Consider the following 21,545-nt stretch of genomic DNA (forward strand, 5'->3'; position numbering starts at 1 on the left):
CAGTTTTCTAGTGGTTATGGCGCTCGACCGCTGACCCGAAGGTCGCGGGATCGAATCACGGCCGCGGCGGCTGCATTTTCGATGGAGGCGAAAATGTTTCAGACCCGTGTACTTAGATTTAGGTGCACGTTAAAGAACCCCAGGTGGTCGAAATTTCCGGAGCCCTCCACTACGGCGTCTCTCATAATAATATCGTGGTTTTGGGACGAACTCCAGATATTATTATTAGTTAAGAAAAACGCAAATGTAAGAAATCAAGCGCAGTGCGTGACAAACGTACCGAACCTTAGACATTATGTAGATTCAGAGTAAGCTTCGTGTATTGGTTAATGCCTCTCTTGTTTTTGTATACAGTAGTGGAATGCTTACTGTAACACAGCAGTGGGCCGCTGGCTGAGAAAAGAAAGCCCCGTGAGGCTTTTAATGAATATCGATTTGTTTCGGTCGCGTCTCCGGAGCGGACGTGCGATGTGCTGGGCTAGCCGCACGTTATTGCCTGCACCATCGGAGCGCTGCAGTTGTGTCATCGCGGCGGAGCAGCAAAATCAGAAGGTCACTCTTGTGGAACCACGCCGCACCAGCGCTCGCATTCGAGTGGGCCCATTAGGAGGCGCGTTTCGCCTGGGTACGTCAAGGCCATTACGCTTCCGGATACCCCAAAGAGGCGGCGCAGCGGTCCGAAAAAAAACACCGTTTTATGACCTCGGTTACACGAATGTCTGCCAGGAGCATATCCATGGTATCAGGCGGTGCGCTCCTTGCAGAAAAGAGTCTTCGTTCCTTTCACCGCTATTGTACCTGTACATATTATCCCACTACCATCTGTTTTCCAATTCTTTCCTCGACGAATCTAGTTGGGGGTGGGGTGCAGAGGCGATACGTGGATAAATTTTTTGGGGTGGAGAGAACTATCACATTCGATAAAGTGCACGATGGCAGTAGCATGAAACAGTTGTTTGCTTTGTGTTACTATCATTCCTTCTCGTTATAATACGTATAGCAAGAAAGAGAACAAGTCGCTGTATGTGGCTTTAAAAAGCGCTGCAATGTCCGTTGTGTCTAAACATATAGACAGACATGCTCCCCTCTTTGCACACGCTTTTGTATACAATGGCTTCCTGCCCTTTCAGATGACGGATATCTTTTTGTTCTACATACGTTCTTTCCATATCTAAGCGAACGTTGTCCATTTTGCTTTTCCTCAAACTTATCTAAAAGTTGAAAAGGGAAAAAACACGAAAACTGTCCTTTAAGAAAAAGAAAGATAAAAGCAGGCAGTATTTGCCACACGAGGAGTTGAACTTTGAGCCTCATAAAAACAAAATGACGCATGAAACAAGAAGCTCTCTCGAAAGCAGGCGCTTTTACGACTGGTTTGGGGCGCAGAGTGGCGACTCATTTATTCAGCGATACCAGGTGTGGAAAAAAAAAAGAAATGATAATAATGATTTTAAGAAGAAAAGAAGAGCTTCACGTTATCGCAGCGCCAGAAAAACGTGGTCGATAAAGAGTATGTTCGATATTCCTCCCGAAACTGGCCGTTTGGTACGCCGTAAACTTCTTTGATGTCTGACCACAAAGAGCTACCACCTTGTTTATTTGTTGCTGACGTTCCTTTTTCCCTTTCTGCTTCCTTCCTTCCTTCTTTTTTTTCAACACGACATTTGCTATGATGTGGTTCTTCAAGCTTAGTAAAACATCTTATTTTATTTCTTCCCGCTGGTTTCTGCGATAAGAGATAAAAAAAAGGAAAGGAGTCTCTTTAAAATGAAAAATCGAGTGTGTTGGCTCTTTATGACGCGTTTCTCTAGACAAAAAGTTAACTTAAATGATCGACATGGGACATATCTTGACCAACATTAACATGTAACACAAACAATGGATAGCATTAAGGTATGTCATTACCAACGATGTCTAGCAACAAAATTAAATCCGCTTTCGCATTTGCTATTATATGGCAGCTGTTCTTGCACACATAACACGCTAATAAACACCACAGGTGATACATATGAGCATATTACTAACGTGCATTCAGTGCGTGCGCGCGCGCGCGTGCGTGCGTGTGTGTGTGTGTGTGTGTGGTGGTGTGTGTGTGGTGTGTGTGTGTGTGTGTGTGTGTGTGTGGTGTGTGTGTGTGTGTGTGTGTGTGTGTGTGTGTGTGTGTGTGTGTGTGTGTGCGTGTGTGTGTGTGTGTGTGTGTGTGCGCGTGTGCGTGCGCGTGCGTGTGCGTGCGTGTGCGTGTGCGTGCGTGCGTGCGTGTTGGGCAATGAAGAAACAAAGAAAAAGAGAAAGACAGATAGGAAGAAAGGGCTTCCCTTTTTGTTGTTTCATCTGAGTTGAGCACACCTTCATGCATCCAACAAATACAGCTCTTAGTAATGAGCACTTCGGAGAACGGAGACACCGGTGGACCGTTCCTCCGCGCCCTTACACGGAAACATGAGAGAAAGCATTTGAGAATTGCCTCAGAAACCACGCGCTTTAATTTTACGGCACACAATTTCCGGAAAACCTCCACGCCTTTCCTAAGGAACAAAACAATAAGGCGGGGCTATCGCGTCCAACGTTCACCTGGTCTTGCGACGCTTTCACATTGATCCGCGCTCTTTTTAATAGCTGCTTTCCCAACGATGTCCGTTCTTGGGGTATCTATCTTGGGATCACATTTCCTTGCGTGAAATGTGATTTTCCTTTCCATTTTTTTTATTCGTGGCTCCTCTCGTACTCTTCATCTGGTCGCGCTCATTTTCCTTGCCCGTTATTTTTTATTTCGATGATATATTGCATAATATCAATGTTAGTTTATTTTAAATCAACTTGCTCTGAGAATTAAAATGAGGAGCGTGAAAACACAAAATGGCATCAACAGTATGAGCTTCAGCGAAAAACGAAATAGCGTATTAGAACAATGAGGAAACCTTCGTAAATAAATATAAATGGAATTCAAATGGTATAATCACAACTTACAAAAATACGTCTATTTTAAACGCTTGAACGAAATTCAGTTACAAAGAAATGAGTGCCGAATCGGCGTGGTATAAATACTTATATTACTATAATAAAGGAAAGAAATCGGCGTACAGCTAACTAAGCGATTGAAAAATATACACGAATGTGGCACTTTCAAAAGATCACAAACTTCTCAACAATGTTCTGAAATAAGGCATACGGTCGGGAGATTTGCCTGCATACCTTACAAGGCTAGATCCGCTTGCAACTAACAAGATCCTCCTCCTCCTCTTGCATATACAGTTAAGCTATAATCATTCCGAGTAAAGTTATTTTTTCCGCTTAAAAATTTAGGCGCAACCGCATAGTAAGAGTCAACCACAAATCCGGCCTCCGTACGATGCTCGAAACGAGCGTTCCGCTGCAGACCACGCGAGGTCGGGTTCAAGCCATTTGTTTGGGCGAATGCGTGCCAGCCACAATTTGTGACCGTACAGATACGGAAGTTGAGCTTTCGGTCCAAGTCCGCTGGCATTCGTTTGTGCGTGTGTTCGTTCCGAAAGTTTAATCCACCACGTGGAGTCAGGAGGGGATTCCATCGCCTTGGGCTCGAACCCAGACTTCCTTGAAGAATGAATATAAAAGAAGCGAAGGTTCAGGAATGTGGATTTGCTTTAATGCGGGGATTACAAGTGCTGCACGCGCTCACTTGGCCAAGCTTTATCTGCCTCCGACCTCCTCCCCCCCCCCCTTTCTTCTTGAGTATGTTGTAAGTAGGTAAACCTCTCCAAAATAGAAGACTTACGCATAGTCATACTTGTGTTCCGAGAAGATAACGGCAATGATCATGATCTCCCCTATCGTTGAACTGTTCAATCACACAATAAATGACGACAAGAAAACTTTGCGGATTCTACACAGATACTCGCCAGTATACGAATAATCTCGCGCTAATCAGATAACTGTGACCCATACAATTATTTTACTTTCATCCTGCACAACGTGAAAGTGAAATCTAGTTTGTTTCGTTATGCACCGCACAGGTTAGAATTTTATGTTCTTGCAACAAGAACAGCGAGAGAGAAAGTTACACGCATCTGGTTTGCAAAGCCTCAATAAAGGTTCTCACCTAACGCTTAGAATTCGTAAATGAAGTAAAGAAAGAAAGAAAAAAAGTGGTGTGTTTCAAGGAATACAGTGGTCGTGAATGAAATTAGTGTGCAGAAACTCTGCGTCTTAAATTCAGACCACAGCAAGAATTTGATGCGATCCTTGGGAGCATCAGGTCGACGACTGTGGTCAAGTTACAGCCTGAGTAGGTTCATTACAGCCGAATATTGAACGAGCTTGGACAAATTCAATGCCGATGATTGTACAGCCTATCGCAGCTAGATGCACATGACGTCTTGCGTAGCCTCTCGCATATCAGACTTGTACTCCGGACAGCCTGTATGACTGATAGAGCGTACATAGCGCTTAGTGAAACATAAATCTATGGTAACAACCTAAGCAGGCGTGCTTATATGCGTTTTATGCAGATGTAAAGAAAAAACGCGGAGCGCCTTGAGTGAAATCCTGAGCACAAAAGGCACCAACGTTACCTCTTCTGCCATTCGCCACCACTGCGCACTCATAAAGAGCCGACGCAGAATGCCCCGCAGTGTGCTTCATCGTCCACAGATTGCCACGACAAGAACCTACAAGTCCTCGCTGTGTTGAGGTCCCTCATGACCACGATGCGCACTCTCCTCAAAGGAATGACAACTCCGTCAGCTCAATGCGCTCTGCAAGTTCTGGATTCCTTGGAGCCAGTGCTTGCAAGCCTTTTTTAACATCTCGCAGAGGAACCGATGTCAAATACTTCTCGGTTGTGACTGTCTGTGTGTGTGCCGCGAACACTGATGTGTGTGCGCGTATTACCTGTCCCCTTTTTCCTCCTTGCTCTCTCTATTCTTTTTTCTCCCCTTCCCCCTCCCCCTGTGTAGGGTAGCAAACCGGGTACAACCTGGTTAACCTCCCTGCCTTTCCTTCGCTTTTATCTCTCTCTACCGCCGATGCTACTCAAAAGAGGAAAGACTCACAGAGTCCCTTAAAGGCGACTAAACAACCTCTGACAACAGAAGGAACGAGCGCGTTATTCTCTGCTGGCATTTCCCATCTTTCCGGCAGAATTCGGGACGCCAGCAGTCTCTTCACGTGACATCATGGAGAAATAAGCTCTCCATTGGCCTATGTGCGAGAAATATCAGTTGCGTATTGCGTCCAACCCTGTTTTGCCATGCAGTCGCACGCCCATGCTGCGTTGTCTCGCACGACTATCTATCGTACGCGATCAACTTATTCTCACTTATTCTAGTGCATTTTCCACTGCGCAAGCGGATATAACAGCGTGTAGCCGAAAAGCGCAAAATCCCGACAGGCTCAACGCTTACTCCTGATGTTTCCGAGTGTTTTATGAATAAACAGGTGGCGATGAGGAGATAGCGCCTGTAGGAAGGGTAGTGGAGGCGAGAAAGAATTACTTTCTCGTCTTTGCGCTCGGAGTGCTTTAGGGGCCCTTTAAGCATTCGCCTAAGACGACTCGAAGGCGAAAACCACCTTCTTGTTTTTCTTCGGTCGATGTATTGATCCTCCCACACCCGCCTCCGAAAGCTTTCTGCCCCTAACGTGGTTTCGCACTGCCTCCAGAATCGGAGGTATTGCAAACTTTCTGCACCTCGCCCGGTTCTCTGCAAGCTTTCACCATCTCACCGTTGATCGGACCGCAGATCGCGGAGGCAGTGCAGAGCGACCATGTCATGTGATGACGTCATCATCTAACGTCACAATGACGTCGTAGTGACGTACGTCACATATTTTGGCGATCTGTGACGTCATGACGCTAGACGCCGTCTCGCAGCTACTTAACGACACACTCAAGAACTGGTCGTCGGAGGCGAGACTCTCCGAACTGCAATTGTAAATACAATGGCGACCCTCCTAAAGGCCCGTCGAGCTGCAATAGCCAGTGAGGCCCTAGTAGAGAGGCTCCAACCGCAACAACCAACTGTCTTTATTACATTACAGTTGTTTCTTTTTCTCTCTCTCGCTTTTTGTCTTTCCTTGCTGGGTGTAATGAAGACCTCAGAACTGTTCTGATAATGGTTTTCTCTGCATTATTTTTGAGTTTTTCAAGTTCATCTACGTACCAAGAGGCGAAAGGTAGTCAACGTCGTCTACCTTGCAGCAACCTCTCATTCAGTAAAGGTAATAAAAAGACTCGCTGAGTTATCTTCCGATGAAGATCGCCGACAGGTGTGTTTGAATGCCGATGGGAAACGAAACAGTGCAAGACCTAATTATTACGGTTAACTTAGTATTGCACCGTATTACACGCACTATGGGATTATGAACAAAACTTGGATCATTTATTGGTCTTTTACGAGGCATGCTTCAACTGTGCTTTGTTTATTTTATGCATATTCGCCGGTTCATGCTTAACCACGATATAAGGTGCAGCGCTGCTTGAAAACTGGACCAACTTTTTTTTTTGCCAATTGATGTACTGTACTTAACTCCGTTTAGTGCAATCACCTGAACAACGAAGCTCTCACTTGATATTCGTCGTTGCAGTTCGCACGTCGTCTCTCACAAGGGCATTATTAAGGCGAAAGTCTTATGCGTCTCATGAGAAGGTGGCCTTGAGCGAATAACATGCGTCGACTCGAAATCGTACAAAAAAAAAAAAAGAGGTAGCTCACTTCGTCGTTGAGAAAGCGTGAAACCAAGGCGACAAAGAAGACCATCCCCTGGCGCAGCAGACATCACGGCAAGCTTCCGCAGACTGCGCCGTCCGCTTGGAGAGCACAAAGAAAAAAAAAAAGCGGCGTTCGCGTGGCCTCAGCTTACTGACGACTGTGGAGTAACGCGGAGAGGGGGCGCTATGGAAGACTCCGAGGAGCCAAATGGCTCGTCGTTCCTGACGGGGCGTTTCAGTCTTTAATGCATCGGCACTCAGGCTTTCACCTTCGAACTGTAGCAAGCTTTTTGACCGGCCTAGTTGGTGAAGATCCATTATAGCTTACCGCGCACTCTGACACACGGACGAAGAAGAAGAGACACACGAAGACACGTGTATCTCTTCTTCGTCCGTGTGTCAGAGTGCGCGGTAAGCTATAATGGATTTTCACCTTCGAGCCGTCTTAGCGATAGTGTAAGCACGACTGCCCGATAAAAAAAAAATTTTATGTTTCATTAAGTCGCGCAAAGCTTCGCAGAGCCAAGCGCGGGCCCGTCGACCGAGTCGTTAGGACGCTCGCCTTCGGATCGAGGGTACGCGGGTTCAAATGCCGCCTCATGAGGAACTTATTTTCGGCAAAAATTCTTCTCTTTTTCTTTCTTTATATTTTTCGTTCAATCTCTTTGTTTCTTTCTCTTTTTATTGCGATAGCAATTATATGCACAGTCTCGGCTGGAAAATGTCCGTCCCCGTCGCCGTCATTCACCGTATATGTATAAGTATGTATATATATAGAAAGGCCACAAAGAAAAATAATTAAGAAATTCTTTCCGACGCGCGGAATCGAACGGGCGACCTCTCGCTTTGCAGCCCGCCGCGTTAGACGTTAGGCCACGACAGCACCGTCTTTCAGCCTGCTAACGGCGAGCTATTTATGTACACCATGTAATTCAGCATGCTTTCTTAGTGGCCACATAGATGGCGCGACGTGCGCGCGTGTTGCGCGCTTTAAAGATCGTCGCCCCGCCCCTGCGAACGCCGTTGCTGTTCGCTCTACAGGGCGTCGTCGCTTTCGTGCGCTTATCTCAAGGAAAGAAGGGGCGGCCGGTGGGGTGCTTCGCTTCGCTCGCTGCAGCGGCCGCGTTTGCGAAAGGAGCGCGCTGTTCAAACAAAAATAAGTAACAACTGTGACAATTAGTTCGCGCTCGTCTTGTGTGTACCTGTTCGTTTGTTTCGTGCGTCCTGCTTTATGTTTGAGCAGTGCGCTTCAAGTGTCGAGCTGTGACGCATTAGTTCGCGCTCGTCCTGTGTGCGTTCTTTTCGTGCGTCCTTTGGGCTCGAGCGACGCGCTGGCAATTTCGAGCTGCTTTCCGTTCTTCGCGTTACATTACAATTTATTGCTATCGCAATCATTGCTTCGCCGTTGCGGCGAAACTGTGACTTTTTTTTCTCTATCCCTCTGTGTGTACTCGTTCTCTCATCCATCAGGGTTATTACAGGCCACGTCATAGCGGTGAGTAGTGGGATTTGCCCACATTATGTGGCACATATGCGTTCATGATGATGATAGTATTGCAGCAGGGTCGACATTTTACGGCCGGCTTAAATAGCTTCACAGTTTAAAAAACTTCACCGGTGATTACTGTACTGCCTAGTGCGAATTCTGAGCGCAGCTGTTTAGGTGTTTCGATTTTGCTATAAGTTGAGCAAATGCGCATGCGTCAAGACGATGCGGTGGGGCGCGAGTAGGAGTATAGTATGCTCAGTTTTCGCGTCAATGTAACGTGGTGAACTTGTTGTCGCCAACTTCCGCGGCCACTGGTTGACGCGAACGCTGCGCCGGACTATAAGAGTCCGCTAGAGCATTCCACCACGGCCGATAAATAAAAATTGGCCGCGTATCTGCGTGCTTCGCTGCAAATGTCGTGTAAAGACGATAGAAGAGGCGCTGTGTGAGATATGGACGCCATCTGGCAATACGTCGGGAAACATGAGTGCTGTGTTGCGTGCTGGTAGTCCCGGCGCAGCAGTAGGCGAAGACCGGCGGTGACCAACGCGACCGGCTGGGACGCCAGCCAGCCCGAAAACGCGGTTTGGCGCGAAGCGCTGAAGCAGAGAAACGTCCGCACTCAACGAGTACTCTCCACACACTGTTTTATTTACACGTCGCCTGGGTAAAACAGGAACGCCAGAGCGGCGCCCACAACCGGCAGCCTGAAGGCCGCCCAAAACGCTGCTTTTTCATTTTTTAAATATTTTTTTCACCTTCTTCGCCTTCTCAAAAGTACAGTTTTTCAACACCAACCCATGGCATTCGTACAGTGCAACAGAACCGAAACCGAAACACAACAATGAGCTCGTGCGAAGGGCACGGAGGAAGGCAAATTTCAGCGCAGTCGCATTTTCAGCTTTGTTGAAACAGCGCTCACTAGACGACGACGAAGTAAAAGAAGGCACAGGACAGGCGCTGCCTGTCCTGTGCCTTCTTTTACTTCGTCGTCGTCTAGTGAGCGCTGTTTCAACAAAGATGAACGCATACCATCTCGCTCAAGCTTCCATTCTTATGCATTTTCAGCGCAGCTTAAGAAACTAGGGTCCTTAAAATTACGTATGTATGCATTTTCTATTAAAGGAACACGCCACCTAATACTTGCCTAGTGATGTTGCACCTCAGATATGCATGATATTTACTTTTTGATCGACAACGCTCACAAGTATGAACAGCCGTACCAGTTCAAGACGGCTGGCCCTTGGGCAAGTGGTTCAACTTTGGCCGAGTGGCTGAATCGAGGGACGTGCCGACAAACAGAAAGACAGACAGAAAGACAGACAGACCAAAATTTCTGTGTTTAAGTTCCCCAAGAAAGACTATCGTCTTTAAAAGAGGCCGGGGCTCCACACACAGTGTCCCTTCAACCAACGCACGTCGTCTTCTCCGAAACCTGGCAGGTCAACCCGCTTTTTCGTGCCAGTGCGCGAGAGGCATACGTTGCGCTGTCACAAGAAGCGCGAACAGGCACGAGGCATTGGAGACGTTAACACAGGGTCTCGCTGGATCTCATGGTGAAAAAAAAAAACGCCAGGCCTGCGCTGAAACCGCAGCACAGTCACAGCGAAAGCTGGAAGAGCGGCGTTTCTAGAGCCCGTTGTAAGCTCTCTTGGGGCTACAATACAAATACACTAGAAAGGTACCCACTACGCCATAAATCACAATTTTTGTGAAGTTGGGAAGCACCTACTAAGCTATTATTCGTCATTCTGCGGAGAAGCGAGGCACCAGCTACACGTCTGTAAGGCATTATGTGCATTTTGTTGACGCGACGATTGATGACGATGAAGAATTATGGCTCAGCCCTTTGTAATGGGTTGGAAGTTTTAAACGGCCCATCAGTTATGTAATTTGCATTGGGTGACACCCGGTCGCTATTTCCCTCTCCCGTCATGCTGTAAAACATACGTTGACGTGAGAGAGATACGGGGGGGGGGGGGGGCGAAGAACATTACTGAGACACCGAGGAAATGGATTATGCGCTTATGGGCTTCCTTGGCAACCAATACAAGTGCACTTGCGAGGAACCCACTACGCTATAAATCATTGTAATTTTACTGAGACCCCGAGGAAATGGATCATGCGCTTATGAGCTTCCTTGGCAACCAATACAATTGCACTTGCGAGGAACCCACTACGCTATAATTCATTGTAATTTTTGAGAAGTAGGGCAGCTGGCACTGTGCCATTTTTCGTCATTCTACGGAGAGCCGTGGTACCTGCTAAACGCATGTAAGGCATTATGCGCACTTTGTTGATGCTGTGCCTAATGACGACGAAGAATTATGGCAGATCCCTTTGTAATGGGTTGGAAGCATTCAACAACCTACTCGTTGCGCAATTCGCATTGTGTGACGCCTGGTTACAGAATTCGCGTTGTGCGACGCTTGGTGCTTATTTTACTCTTCTACCACGCTATATTGCACATGTTAATGTAGTTCCTTCTCGAAATGAAGCCTTTTTGCAAAGCGGTTGCAAGCACCGGCATGGCTCAGAGGTTGAATACTGGGCTCCCACGCAGAGGGCCCAGGTGCGAACCTCGTTCCATCCTGGATTTTTTTCTTATTTCGTTTTCTTTTTATTTCGAGCGATACTGGTTACGGACACCGGCGACGGCGGACAACTACGTCGCCAAAAACGGCCGGTGAAATGATCTCATAACAGCTTTCGCTGTAAAACTCTTGGGGCACTCATTCCTTCGCTCGTTTTCATCCTTGTTTGCTCTATCAGTTACGCCAACGACAACGGCGACGCCACTCAACGCAGGAACGAGCGCCTATGTATGAGCTGCGCTCTAAAGGTGCAGCCTGTTGCGTCGCGCTGAAACACACGGGCACATGCGTGAGCGCTGCGTTGACAGTCTCTTCCGCGTTGACCCCAAGGGTTGACACTAGAAGACGTACAGCCACGCGCACTTGGAAGAAAAATAGACAAAACATTGCACCATCTCCCGCTAAAGGGGACCATGAGCCGATGCGAAGCCGGAGCACTTGCACGATCGCGTTCCGTTGGCGTTCGTTAGGCATGCTACCGACCTCGCATCGTGGAACGCGAAGAGGGACGCTACGCGCGTCGTATTTTCCATCTAGCCTGGCCGTTAATTTTTACAGGGCGAGTGGGGAACGCGGTCGACAGGCGGGCGAGAGGCGGGCAGCGTAGGAGAGGAGAGAGAAGGGAAGGGGACGCGCATGCGCTCGGGCTCATCGCGGCGTTGCGCAGGAGAGAATTTCGGCATGTAGAGCCCGCGTTTCAGAGGTGGAGTGGTGGGGGGGAAAGGGGAGAGGGGAAGTGGAGAGGAGGAATGGCGAGAGGGAGGGGAAAGGGAAAGGGAGGGGGAAGTGGAGCGGAGGAATGGAGAGAGGGAGGGGATAGGGAAGGGAGGGGGAGAGGAGGAGTGGAGATGGGAGGGGAAAGGGACATGAAAGGGGAAAGGGAAGGAGAGAGGTGATTGTGAGAGGGAAAGGGGAGAGAGGGGGTGGACAGGGGAGTGGAGAAGGTTTGCGCATGCGCAGTAAGGGTGGTCACGCCGCACACCACCTCCACCACCACCGGATTGAACTCCGCTATAAGATGCTTCACATCTAAAAAGCAGGGCTGTGGCGTGCGCAGACGCTGTATCCCGTCATAAATGAGCATGAGGAGGAGCCGCTGCATTTCGTGGTGCTTCTGAATGACAAGAAAGGATGTCAAAGTTGGCGACCACGAATTTTCGTATGTCACTGAATGGTGATAAAAAGTCCTAAAGATGAAGTAAGAGATGTTTGTTTCCGAAGAAAATAATGCATACCGAGGAGCGTCGATGACCTGATCGCCAATAATATTTTGCAAGAGTTCGAGGCTCTTCAATAGAACCCGGAACGCAATCGTGTTTTCTTCAAACTACCTTGCGGCGACCCGCCTTGTGGCACCGCAGTGGAAATTCGCTCTAATCGATGACTCCCGCCGCTTTCGAGGCACGCAAGAAGCCGCACATTTTTTTAAAGACGATAGTCTTTCTTGGGGAACTTAAACGCAGAAATTTTGGTCTGTCTTTCTGTCTTTCTGTTTGTCGGCACGTCCCTCGATTCAGCCACTCGGCCAAAGTTGAACCACTTGCCCAAGGGCCAGCCGTCTTGAACTGGTACAGCTGTTCATACTTGTGAACGTTGTCGATCAAAAAGTAAATATCATACATATCTGAGGTGCAACATCACTAGGTAAGTATTAGGTGGCGTGTTCCTTTAATAGAAAATGCATACATACGTAATTTTAAGGACCCTAGTTTCTTAAGCTGCGCTGAAAATGCATAAGAATGGAAGCTTGAGCGAGTTGGTATGCGTTCATCTTTGTTGAAACAGCGCTCACTAGACGACGACGAAGTAAAAGAAGGCACAGGACAGGCAGCGCCTGTCCTGTGCCTTCTTTCACTTCGGCATCGTCTAGTGAGCGCTGTTTCAACAAAGCTGAAAATGCGACTGCGCTGAAATTTGCCTTCCTCCGTGCCCTTCGCACGAGCTCATTGTTGCGTTTCGGTTTCGGTTCTGTTGCACTGTACGAATGCCATGGGTTGGTGTTGAAAAACTTTAGTTTTGAGAAGGCCAAGAAGGCGAAAAAAAAATATATTTAAAAAATGAAAAAGCAGCGTTGTGGGCGGCCTTCAGGCTGCCGGTTGTGGGCGCCGCTCTGGCGTTCCTGTTTTACCCAGGCGACGTGTAAATAAAAGAGTGTGTGGAGAGTATTCGTTGAGTGCGGACGTTTCTCTGCTTCAGCGCTTCGCGCCAAACCGCGTTTTCGGGCAGGCTGGCGTCCCCGCCGGTCGCGTTGGTCACCGCCTGTCTTCGCCTGCTGCTGCGCCGGGACTACCAGCACGCAACACAGCACTCATGTTTCCCGACGTATTGCCAGATGGCGTCCATATCTCACACAGCGCCGCTTCTATCGTCTTTACACGACATTTGCAGCGAAGCACGCAGATACGCGGCCAATTTTTTTTTATCGATCGTTTTTTGTCGAGCGGCCATTGTGTAAGAGACACTAGCAATACATAAGATTGCTTTCATTTATTTGAAAAATAATGCGTACATCTGATTTTTTTTCTCTAAAAAAAACAAAAAAAACTGAAGTTCAAACGTCACATTAGGAGCCTTGACAGCTGGGTGTCATAGAGAGAGAGAGAGAGACGAGGAAAAGGAAAAAATTGGGGGACCCTTAAGCTTGGCCTTTAAGAGTTGAACGCAATAGCGAAATCCGGCCCCTGGTGCGCACTTCAACCACTAAGTACATACTTATTAATGTGTATTGTTACACACACACGCACACAGACACACACGCGCGCGCGCGCGAGAATGGTACATACAGGTTTTTGATCTAAAGCAAGAGTCGCATGGCCTCCAAGATGCACGCCGCGCGTTTGCCATCTCGGAGGCCATGAAGAGTCTCACAATGCCTCACAGATGGCAGCACATTATCTAGCGTTCGCTGTTTGCTTGATCAACGCCTCCTCTGGAAAAGGCGGCATTGGCTTGGATATGTTTTCCGCTAGATGGACATAGTTGTCCATTTCCTTTCTCGATTTTTCGCTCACGGATGATTTTTCGCTCACAACCAACGGTCCCCGCGGTCCCGACACCGACGACGGAATTTCTGCGACACGAGCTCTCTAACGCTATCGCGTTAAAAGTCATGGAAGTCAACCACACGCGCATCCGGTTTGCTGCCTTGCATTTGGGGAAAGGACATAGGGAATAACAAGAGGGAAAAGAAAGAAAAACGAACAGTGACGCGACATCCGAGAGTGCATATTGGCAGCAGTACACTTCATCACTGAGGTCTGCAGAGCTCGGTTGCTGAGCTTGAGGTACCGCCATGCCACGAGTACGTACCTGGACGTCAGAATGTCAGTGACGTGTAGTAGGCTTTTCAAAGCGTCGAGCACTACATGCAAGACAGTGCTACAACAACAGCATGAATAAAATAAATTTATTATCCCATAAAATGCCAGAACATGTCTAAATTTTTACTTATCAACAAAACTAAAAAAGGCAACATTACTATATATTTTGTGAACATGAACAAACAGCACAGATTCTTCTACGAGAACGCATGACACCAGATCGACACGATCGACAGAATACATTGATTTGGAATTTTTTCCCTCTTTTTAGTTGAAACAAGCATTGAATTTTCATGTTACTTCTCAATTCGGCCAGTTAGGATGAATTTCTGAGTAAGGCAATGTTGCCAGCACAAGAATTCTCAAAGTTGATTCGTCAGCTTATAAGCATCACAATCAACAACGAGATACGTTGGCGTTGCGGATAAAGCTTTCCCATTAGGGGGATGAAATAATTTGAGGCAACTTTGATCAGAACACCAAAGCATTTTCAGTGGATATTTAAAACGGGTACATTGAAAACAATGACGTTGAAATTTGTGCTAAGAGACATTGCTCTAATGTTACTCCGTTTCGTGTACGTATTGTGAACGTACTTCCTAAAGTTAATTATTATAAGAGGCATTGAGTAAGGTTTTATTATCAAGCGATGCACTGATTACTCTTTTTCTTTTCAGTAACTACCTCCTAAGTAATGTCTGCCTCATTAACAATTTCAGCTTCGAGGTTCGATTGTGCAATATTCTGGAGTTCGTCATCATCATAGTCTATAACATTAACAGCCTATTCTAAATGTCCACTGCAGGGCTAAGGCCTCTTTCAATGTCTTGCACGAGCTGATTCTATGTCTTGCTGCAATTTATTAGTTCATTGCAACACCAAACCCGCTGTGATCCTCTATTAAGTTTCCCATATCTTAATATTGATTCCGTTTCTCTAACAGGCTACTGGCTATCTGTGGTATGCTTTGTAGCGTGCCCAGGTTTCTTTTTCCTCTTAATGTCAACTAGAATATCAGCTAGAAAAGTTTCTAAAGATTACTAATATATTTGCTTAATTGTGGGGTGTGAATTGTTAAGTGATTACAACAGCAGCAGGCGCTAAGGCTTCACCGTTGCAGTTTTATATTGCTGCTGTAGAAACATCTTAGTGCTCAGGCTAAAACTGCCAGGAAATTCACTATTTTTTCATGCGAAAACGTTATATGTCCCCTGAAGGGGAAAATGCGGCGTCTGTCCGAAGAACGGCGTTACGGTAAGAAAACTTACATGACTATCGAAGCCGTCATGATGACATCATTACAAGAGCACCTGTGATGACATCAGCTCATAATACCACGTGACTTGGACGTCGAAATGATATGGACGTCGATATAGTCATCACATTCAGACACGCCACGCTTTCGCATTCACTGCGAGTGAGCAGGCTTAAGTGCCTCTGTAACTTTTTTTTTACTTGCTGCTGTCGCGTACTACAAATGTGTGCACTATGTCACCAGAATTTTCGCTTTGCAGTGACATGCCCATGAATTCGTGTCAACGTGGTTCTACATATACAGGGTGTCCCAGCTATCACGCAGCACGATTTAAAAAAAAGAGGAACGGCGTTACGCAAAGCAAACCTACTGAATATTGTTCCTACTACACTGGAGTGGCCACTGCTATTTTTTTCGTTAATGAGGTGTAATTAATTAGTGATAATTATATTTGCAACTCGACAAGTACTCACCTAATTGTCAAAATGTCAATGAGGCGTATGTAGGCATGTTCAAATGGCATCTAACTGCGCTACTTTTAACAACGTGCTAATTGCGCGCTCATTTTTTCCGCTTGATCAAGAAAGCCCGCGAAATATGAAAAGTGGCACATGACTAGACTGTTGCGCGCGTCGGAAACCAGCGCCCTCACACAGGCTCCCTATGAGGTAAACAGTATCAAGGGGAAAATGCAGAAAGAAAAAAAAAACGCGTCGCCCTATCTGCCACTCCCCGGCCTAAGAAACGCACCGCTAGGTTTTACAGAGTCAGGCCGTAATCAGAACATCTGCCGCATTATCAATGAGAACAGTCGACCGTGAGATATGGATGATTGCGGCATACTATCGAACGGAATGAATCCCAGCGAAATTGCCCGCATATCGTTGGCGCCCTTGCCAATATGCGGAACGCTGTCTCTCGCAACGGGCAACGTGCAAAGCGGTTGTTTGCAGTAAGCTATTTGAGGGCGCTGGTTTCCTTTGCGGGTGGGAGCGTAGTCACGTGTTATTTTTCATATTTCGCGGGCTTTATTTATCAGCCGGACAACAATAAACAAATAACATTTTATGTGTATTAGCAGTACATGGCGATATATCGATTTGACCTGTCTGCTGAGCGGGTTGGTGCCACTGTTTCATTACTGAAAAGCGATACCTTCAGCAACGTTTCCCCACAGATGACGCGCACTCACATTTATTGTGGACGCAATACGCAAATATAATGCACTTAAACAATCGGAAATCACACGCACCGGGGAATGCTGCAACCTCTATGTTGCGCCTCGTAGCGTATATGCGTAAACCCATGTACATACCTATGCGCTGCATGCAAACACCCACGCATATACACATGCCGCTCCTGCTTAGGTACCATTACATACATGTGTCTCTGTCGCACAGATGCCGCCATATACGTAGTATGACAGTGGCGAAGCTTCATATATTACGTGGGGCCCCGGCAATTTGCTCATAATGGTTAGGTATTTATTCTAAGCAGATGAAGTCGTTTGCTCTTAAGCGTGGGAAGTATTCAACCACTAAATATTCTTGCTTGCTTTTTCCTTCTATAACCGTTTCCATATGTATATCATTCTCTCTGTTTAAAGGCTCCATGCGAAGCTTCGCACGTTATCTTAAAAATGTACGAATGGAGAAGACAGTATTATATATGCATGAAAATATATCTTTGCGTGAATGTATATGAGCGCTTTCAACGCAACAGTGCCGTTTACACATTTATTCTATTCTACATGACGTCACGGCACGTGAATGCTTACAAGAAAATATGCAGATCTATTGAACAGTCTACGGTTCTACATTAGGGTGCTCTGGTGGCTCTGAGACCAATAGTTCAAACAAAGTTGTTCAACTGTGGACCTTTCTAGAAATTCACGACCGCTCCTCGGCGCCGCTCGCCATGCAGTATGCGAAATTTCGTCATCTCGTCGTGCCTACAACGAGCAAGTGTGGGGCCAGCTGAGTGCGTTGTTGCAAGGATAGCTGATTGATGACACTATTTCAAACTTTAGTCAGAGCACAGATGTTCTAAGAGCAACATGAATCGCAGCCAGGAAGCGGTATCTCCAGTTTTATTCTTAATTGTACGTACTATCGCAAATACTCATAGCCTCAGAAACTTTGCCCACGACAGCAATCCGTCTTACACCTTTTGCCTGCCCCGTCATTGTTTCAAAAGTAGTGTTATGGCCACTCAAGTGTTTCACAATAATGACGGCCGAAGGCCCGCGATGCTGCATTTCAGGAAATTTTACTTTCCATCTTTACTAGCCAGGGGCAAGAGGCAGGGCATTGTTGAGAATGACGACATCGCTTCATTTCAATTTTTTCATGCATCGGCAAATACATTGTCTTTTGGACTCGACCGACGGATGGGGGGCTCTGCGACAAAATTTTGCCCCCTCCCACCTTATGGATCGGGAACCCTGCGCACGCCTATGTGTATGCCTGCTCCGCTAACGAAGAGTACTCTGTGGGCTCGGCGACGGCGGTACAGCCGCCCCAAAGGTACTGCGCTCCATTTTTACAGAGTGTTTCGTGCCTCTCCACCGAGAGAGGGAGCGGCGCTGCGATTTCTAGAAAGGTCCATTCATTTCGCTGTTATGGCTCCTACAATACAAGCTGAGCCACGATTTTTGTCGTACGTACCACTCCGTGGCACATATGGTATAACAGGTTCTTAAATCTAGTATCAAAATAGGTACAGCGGTCTGTTTAGCGCTGAACGTTATTTTGCGCCTGAGCTGTCGACGCCCTGGCTTTAAGACAGGCACTAGGTTCTTTTCGCAAGCTTTCACCAGAAGATGTACGCACCACCTATGTTCGTTTAGCCCTCCTCTAAAATACACTAACGTTCTGTGAACGTCCATTACACTATCAGCCTGAGTAGCGGTGTGGTATAGAGCAGTAAGAAACAAGCTCATCTGAATTACACAAACCACTTCCCCTAGGCTGCCCGAAGTTCCATTGTAGCCACCCAATGGAAATTGCGAGGTGCAGCGATGTATTAACCCCGTTAATGGCGCTACCTTTGATCAATTTTGCTTGCCGCTTATGCGCATCGGAACGTCGACTTCTATTGACTTTTGTCTACCAACCTGAACAATAAAATATACAACGGCGCTGGAGGCTGGTTCACCTGAAGGCTTCCGCTTGCAACTACATGCGTAATGCGCTTTAAGCCTTCGAAGCAATATAAGCACACTATATTTACACTGAAGATAGGATTGTTTCAACCTTTTTTGCTGGGACCGTATTGAGGCTAGTCCATGGCGCATCGAAGGTCTATGAGAAAGGTTTACCTTAAAGGGCCTCTTATCTAAATACAAGAGTGGTTTTTGTCGGCAAACACTGTACATTAATTCGTTAGCTTCCGTGCAGCAAAAAAATAGGTTAATGTGTAGGAAATGTTAAAATAAATTCAATTTGTAATCAAAATTGCCCATATCTCCAAAATATATTTTAAAAAAAAACGAAACTCTCAAGCTCACAACTCAGCAAGTCTGTCCTGAAAAATGATGTCACAATTTCATCAGCCACACCTAACAAAGCACGAAAAGAAGTGTGTTATAGACAACTTCGAATTGGTTGTTGTACAGACGGGTCCACTGTTAAATGGAACACTTGCGTGAGGGGTATGTTTGGATCTCGCTCTCTTGCAAAAACATATTGGCTTAGATTTGCATAAGACTACTCGTGGTTGACAGTTCTACCTCTTCTTGACAGACTCGTCCAGTGCATGAACAATGTTTCCCTGTCCACTTGCTGTTAGAGGGCCGGCAAAATGAAAGGTGCTCATTGGAGTGTTCCCTTTAACAATGGACCGTACTGTACATCCAGGCTGGGCAGAGGTCTTTGAAAACCCCCTTATCCACATAAACCGTAACTTTATAAGTAGATTTCGTACTTTCTAGCTCATCTAACGGATGCAGTTTACAGAACAGCAATATCCACTTTTTTTTGTTTTTTGTTTCTCGTGCAGCGTTACACATATGAAACTTTGTGCTTCTACTATTTTTAGGCTTATCCGGCAGCTTTCGGGGAAAAACTCAGAGCCTTAAGAGTAGATTATGCTCCTACAACGTATGCATGAACATTTAGAGCGTAGCTCTTTGGCGCCTTTTTCTGCGTTGAGCGTAGTTACTCGCAGGCGCTCGCCGTAGGCGCCTGTCTCCAGCGCCTCAAGCCACGCGACGTTCTTCTCCTTTTGCCGAGGCAGGCTCTATTTCTCTGAAATCTTCGCCGCGGAAACAGAACAAAAAAATAAACACAAATACACAAAAAAAGAAATAAGGAATACAAATAAAGCATTGTATTTAACTACAGTTCGCGCCGCCGAAACAGAAAATACAAAATAAAGAAACAGAAACCTTTAAAATATATCTAAAAATAAAGAAGCTAAAGATAAAGAGTCATCTATAAGTGTACGTACAAACATGACAGTCTAATTATTGGCTCAATATATCGCCAAGTGAAAACACGCGTATAAAGCTGCGCTCACATTTCACATCCGGGAGTATCGTAATCGCTGGTAATTTTGCTCGCTTATTTCTTCATGAATGCAACGTATTTCCTTCAAGTCGATCACTCCCGCCTACAACCCACCTCCTGCGTTCAACGTGTATTTGAATAGGCGACATCATAGTCAGCCTCGAGCTAAAGCTTCGTTTTAGTGTACGTGTCACTAAAAAAAAATCTAGATCCTTATTATAAAAAGTCACGTCAGTTTTTGTTTTTCTAATACTATGTTTTCTAAACACATTGCATCACTCCGCTGTGACGATAAAGCATGACACTTTGACACCAGAGCTATCTACTTCTCCTTCGTCAAGCAACCTACAGAGCTGTAAGCACAGGTTTGGTATTGGCTCAGCAACCTTCGAGACTGGCACTCTTATTGTTTGTCCTCAACTTTTCGCTGTCGTTGGCAACTCTCGCACATTTCGGGAGCAGGGGGCCCAGCCTTTCCCGTCAGAAGTCTTCTTCGACGACGAGACTGACCCGCCGACCAAGGACCACGGTACGTCCCCATGGATGTCCGCTTCGAGCTCGAAGAACACGTCAATCGATGCCACAGGCCGCACACGTGGGCGTCGCACCACGCGACGCCCGCACCACCGTTGAAGGCCAGGTACACGTACGGGTTGACGGCACTGTTCAGTGCCGATATGACGCCGAAAACGGCGACTAGGTTCGGCCCGAGCTGGACGTTTCCTGCGAACGCTAGCAGCATCTCCTGCACCATGTACGGAAGGTTGGTCACCAAAAACGCCACGAATATCACCACGGCCATCTTCAGCGTCCGCAGGCGTGCCTTGGGCATCGTGCTTCTGGCGCCGTCTACAACGCAGCACCCGCCGTCAAACGCAGCGCCGACCATCGCGTCGGGTGGTGGACGCGGAGACGACGAAGCCGAATCCGTCTTCCACATGCGCAGCAGGATGCTCGTGTAAAGCGTCACCAACGCCACCAACGGCAGGATGAAGACGAAGGCGAAGACGAAAGCCATATAGGCTTGCCGAGCCGCTGCCGAGTCACGGTAGATGTAGAAGAGGGAGGCACAGTAGTACTTGTCCCGAACCACGACGAGACGGAACACGAACATGTTTGGCAGAGACGGAAGGAGTGACAGCAGCCAGCAAGCCGCCGCTACCGACCGCGGCTTGGGTGCCGGAGCCAGCGGGTTGCAGATGGCGAAATGACGGTCCACTGCAATGCCCACCAACATGTAGGTGGACGAGACGAGCGCGTAGGTCTGCAGCACCTTGAACAAGCGGCAGGGAGCGTCACCGGCAATCCACACGCGTCCCATAATCTCCCACAACAGCTGCGAGTTCATGGTGATCAGTGTAACCAGGAGGTCGGCCAGGGCCAGGTTCAGGAAGAGCACCTGCGCCTTGAGCAGGCGGTGGCGCCTGGACGTTAGGAGCCTGTAGCATACCAGAAGGTTGCCCACGAGCGACAGGACGAGCATGGCGCCGATGAGGCTAATGCGAACAGTGCTGGCGTATTGAGGACCGAGCACGACATCTTCGGCGGATGCGGCTCCCATGGATATCGTCTCGTTCTCGGCGCTGGTGAAAAACATGAACTCAGACGGCATGCCGAAAGTGAAGCCGTGCGCGAGCCAGCGTTCGCTTCCCGCCCCATCGCCCTTGAGGCTCGCCGTGAAGCAGGCCAAGGCC

At 47.3% G+C, this 21,545-nt stretch overlaps 1 protein-coding gene across 1 annotated transcript in view; it reads right to left on the reverse strand.

Annotated features, from left to right (window-relative positions):
• Nucleotides 1–19,766: 19,766 nt before the first annotated feature.
• LOC119385124 (oxytocin receptor) overlaps nucleotides 19,767–21,545 on the reverse strand; it is a 1,808-nt gene continuing 29 nt past the window's right edge. Inside the window, exon 1 of the mRNA XM_037652654.2 lies at nucleotides 19,767–21,545. This exon is cut by the window's right edge and continues 29 nt beyond it. Coding sequence (XP_037508582.1) covers nucleotides 20,255–21,463 — 1,209 coding nt within the window. The 5' untranslated portion in view covers nucleotides 21,464–21,545 and the 3' untranslated portion in view covers nucleotides 19,767–20,254.

Source organism: Rhipicephalus sanguineus, chromosome 3 (genome assembly GCF_013339695.2).
Source record: "Rhipicephalus sanguineus isolate Rsan-2018 chromosome 3, BIME_Rsan_1.4, whole genome shotgun sequence".
Classification (NCBI taxonomy): Eukaryota; Metazoa; Arthropoda; class Arachnida; order Ixodida; family Ixodidae; genus Rhipicephalus; species Rhipicephalus sanguineus.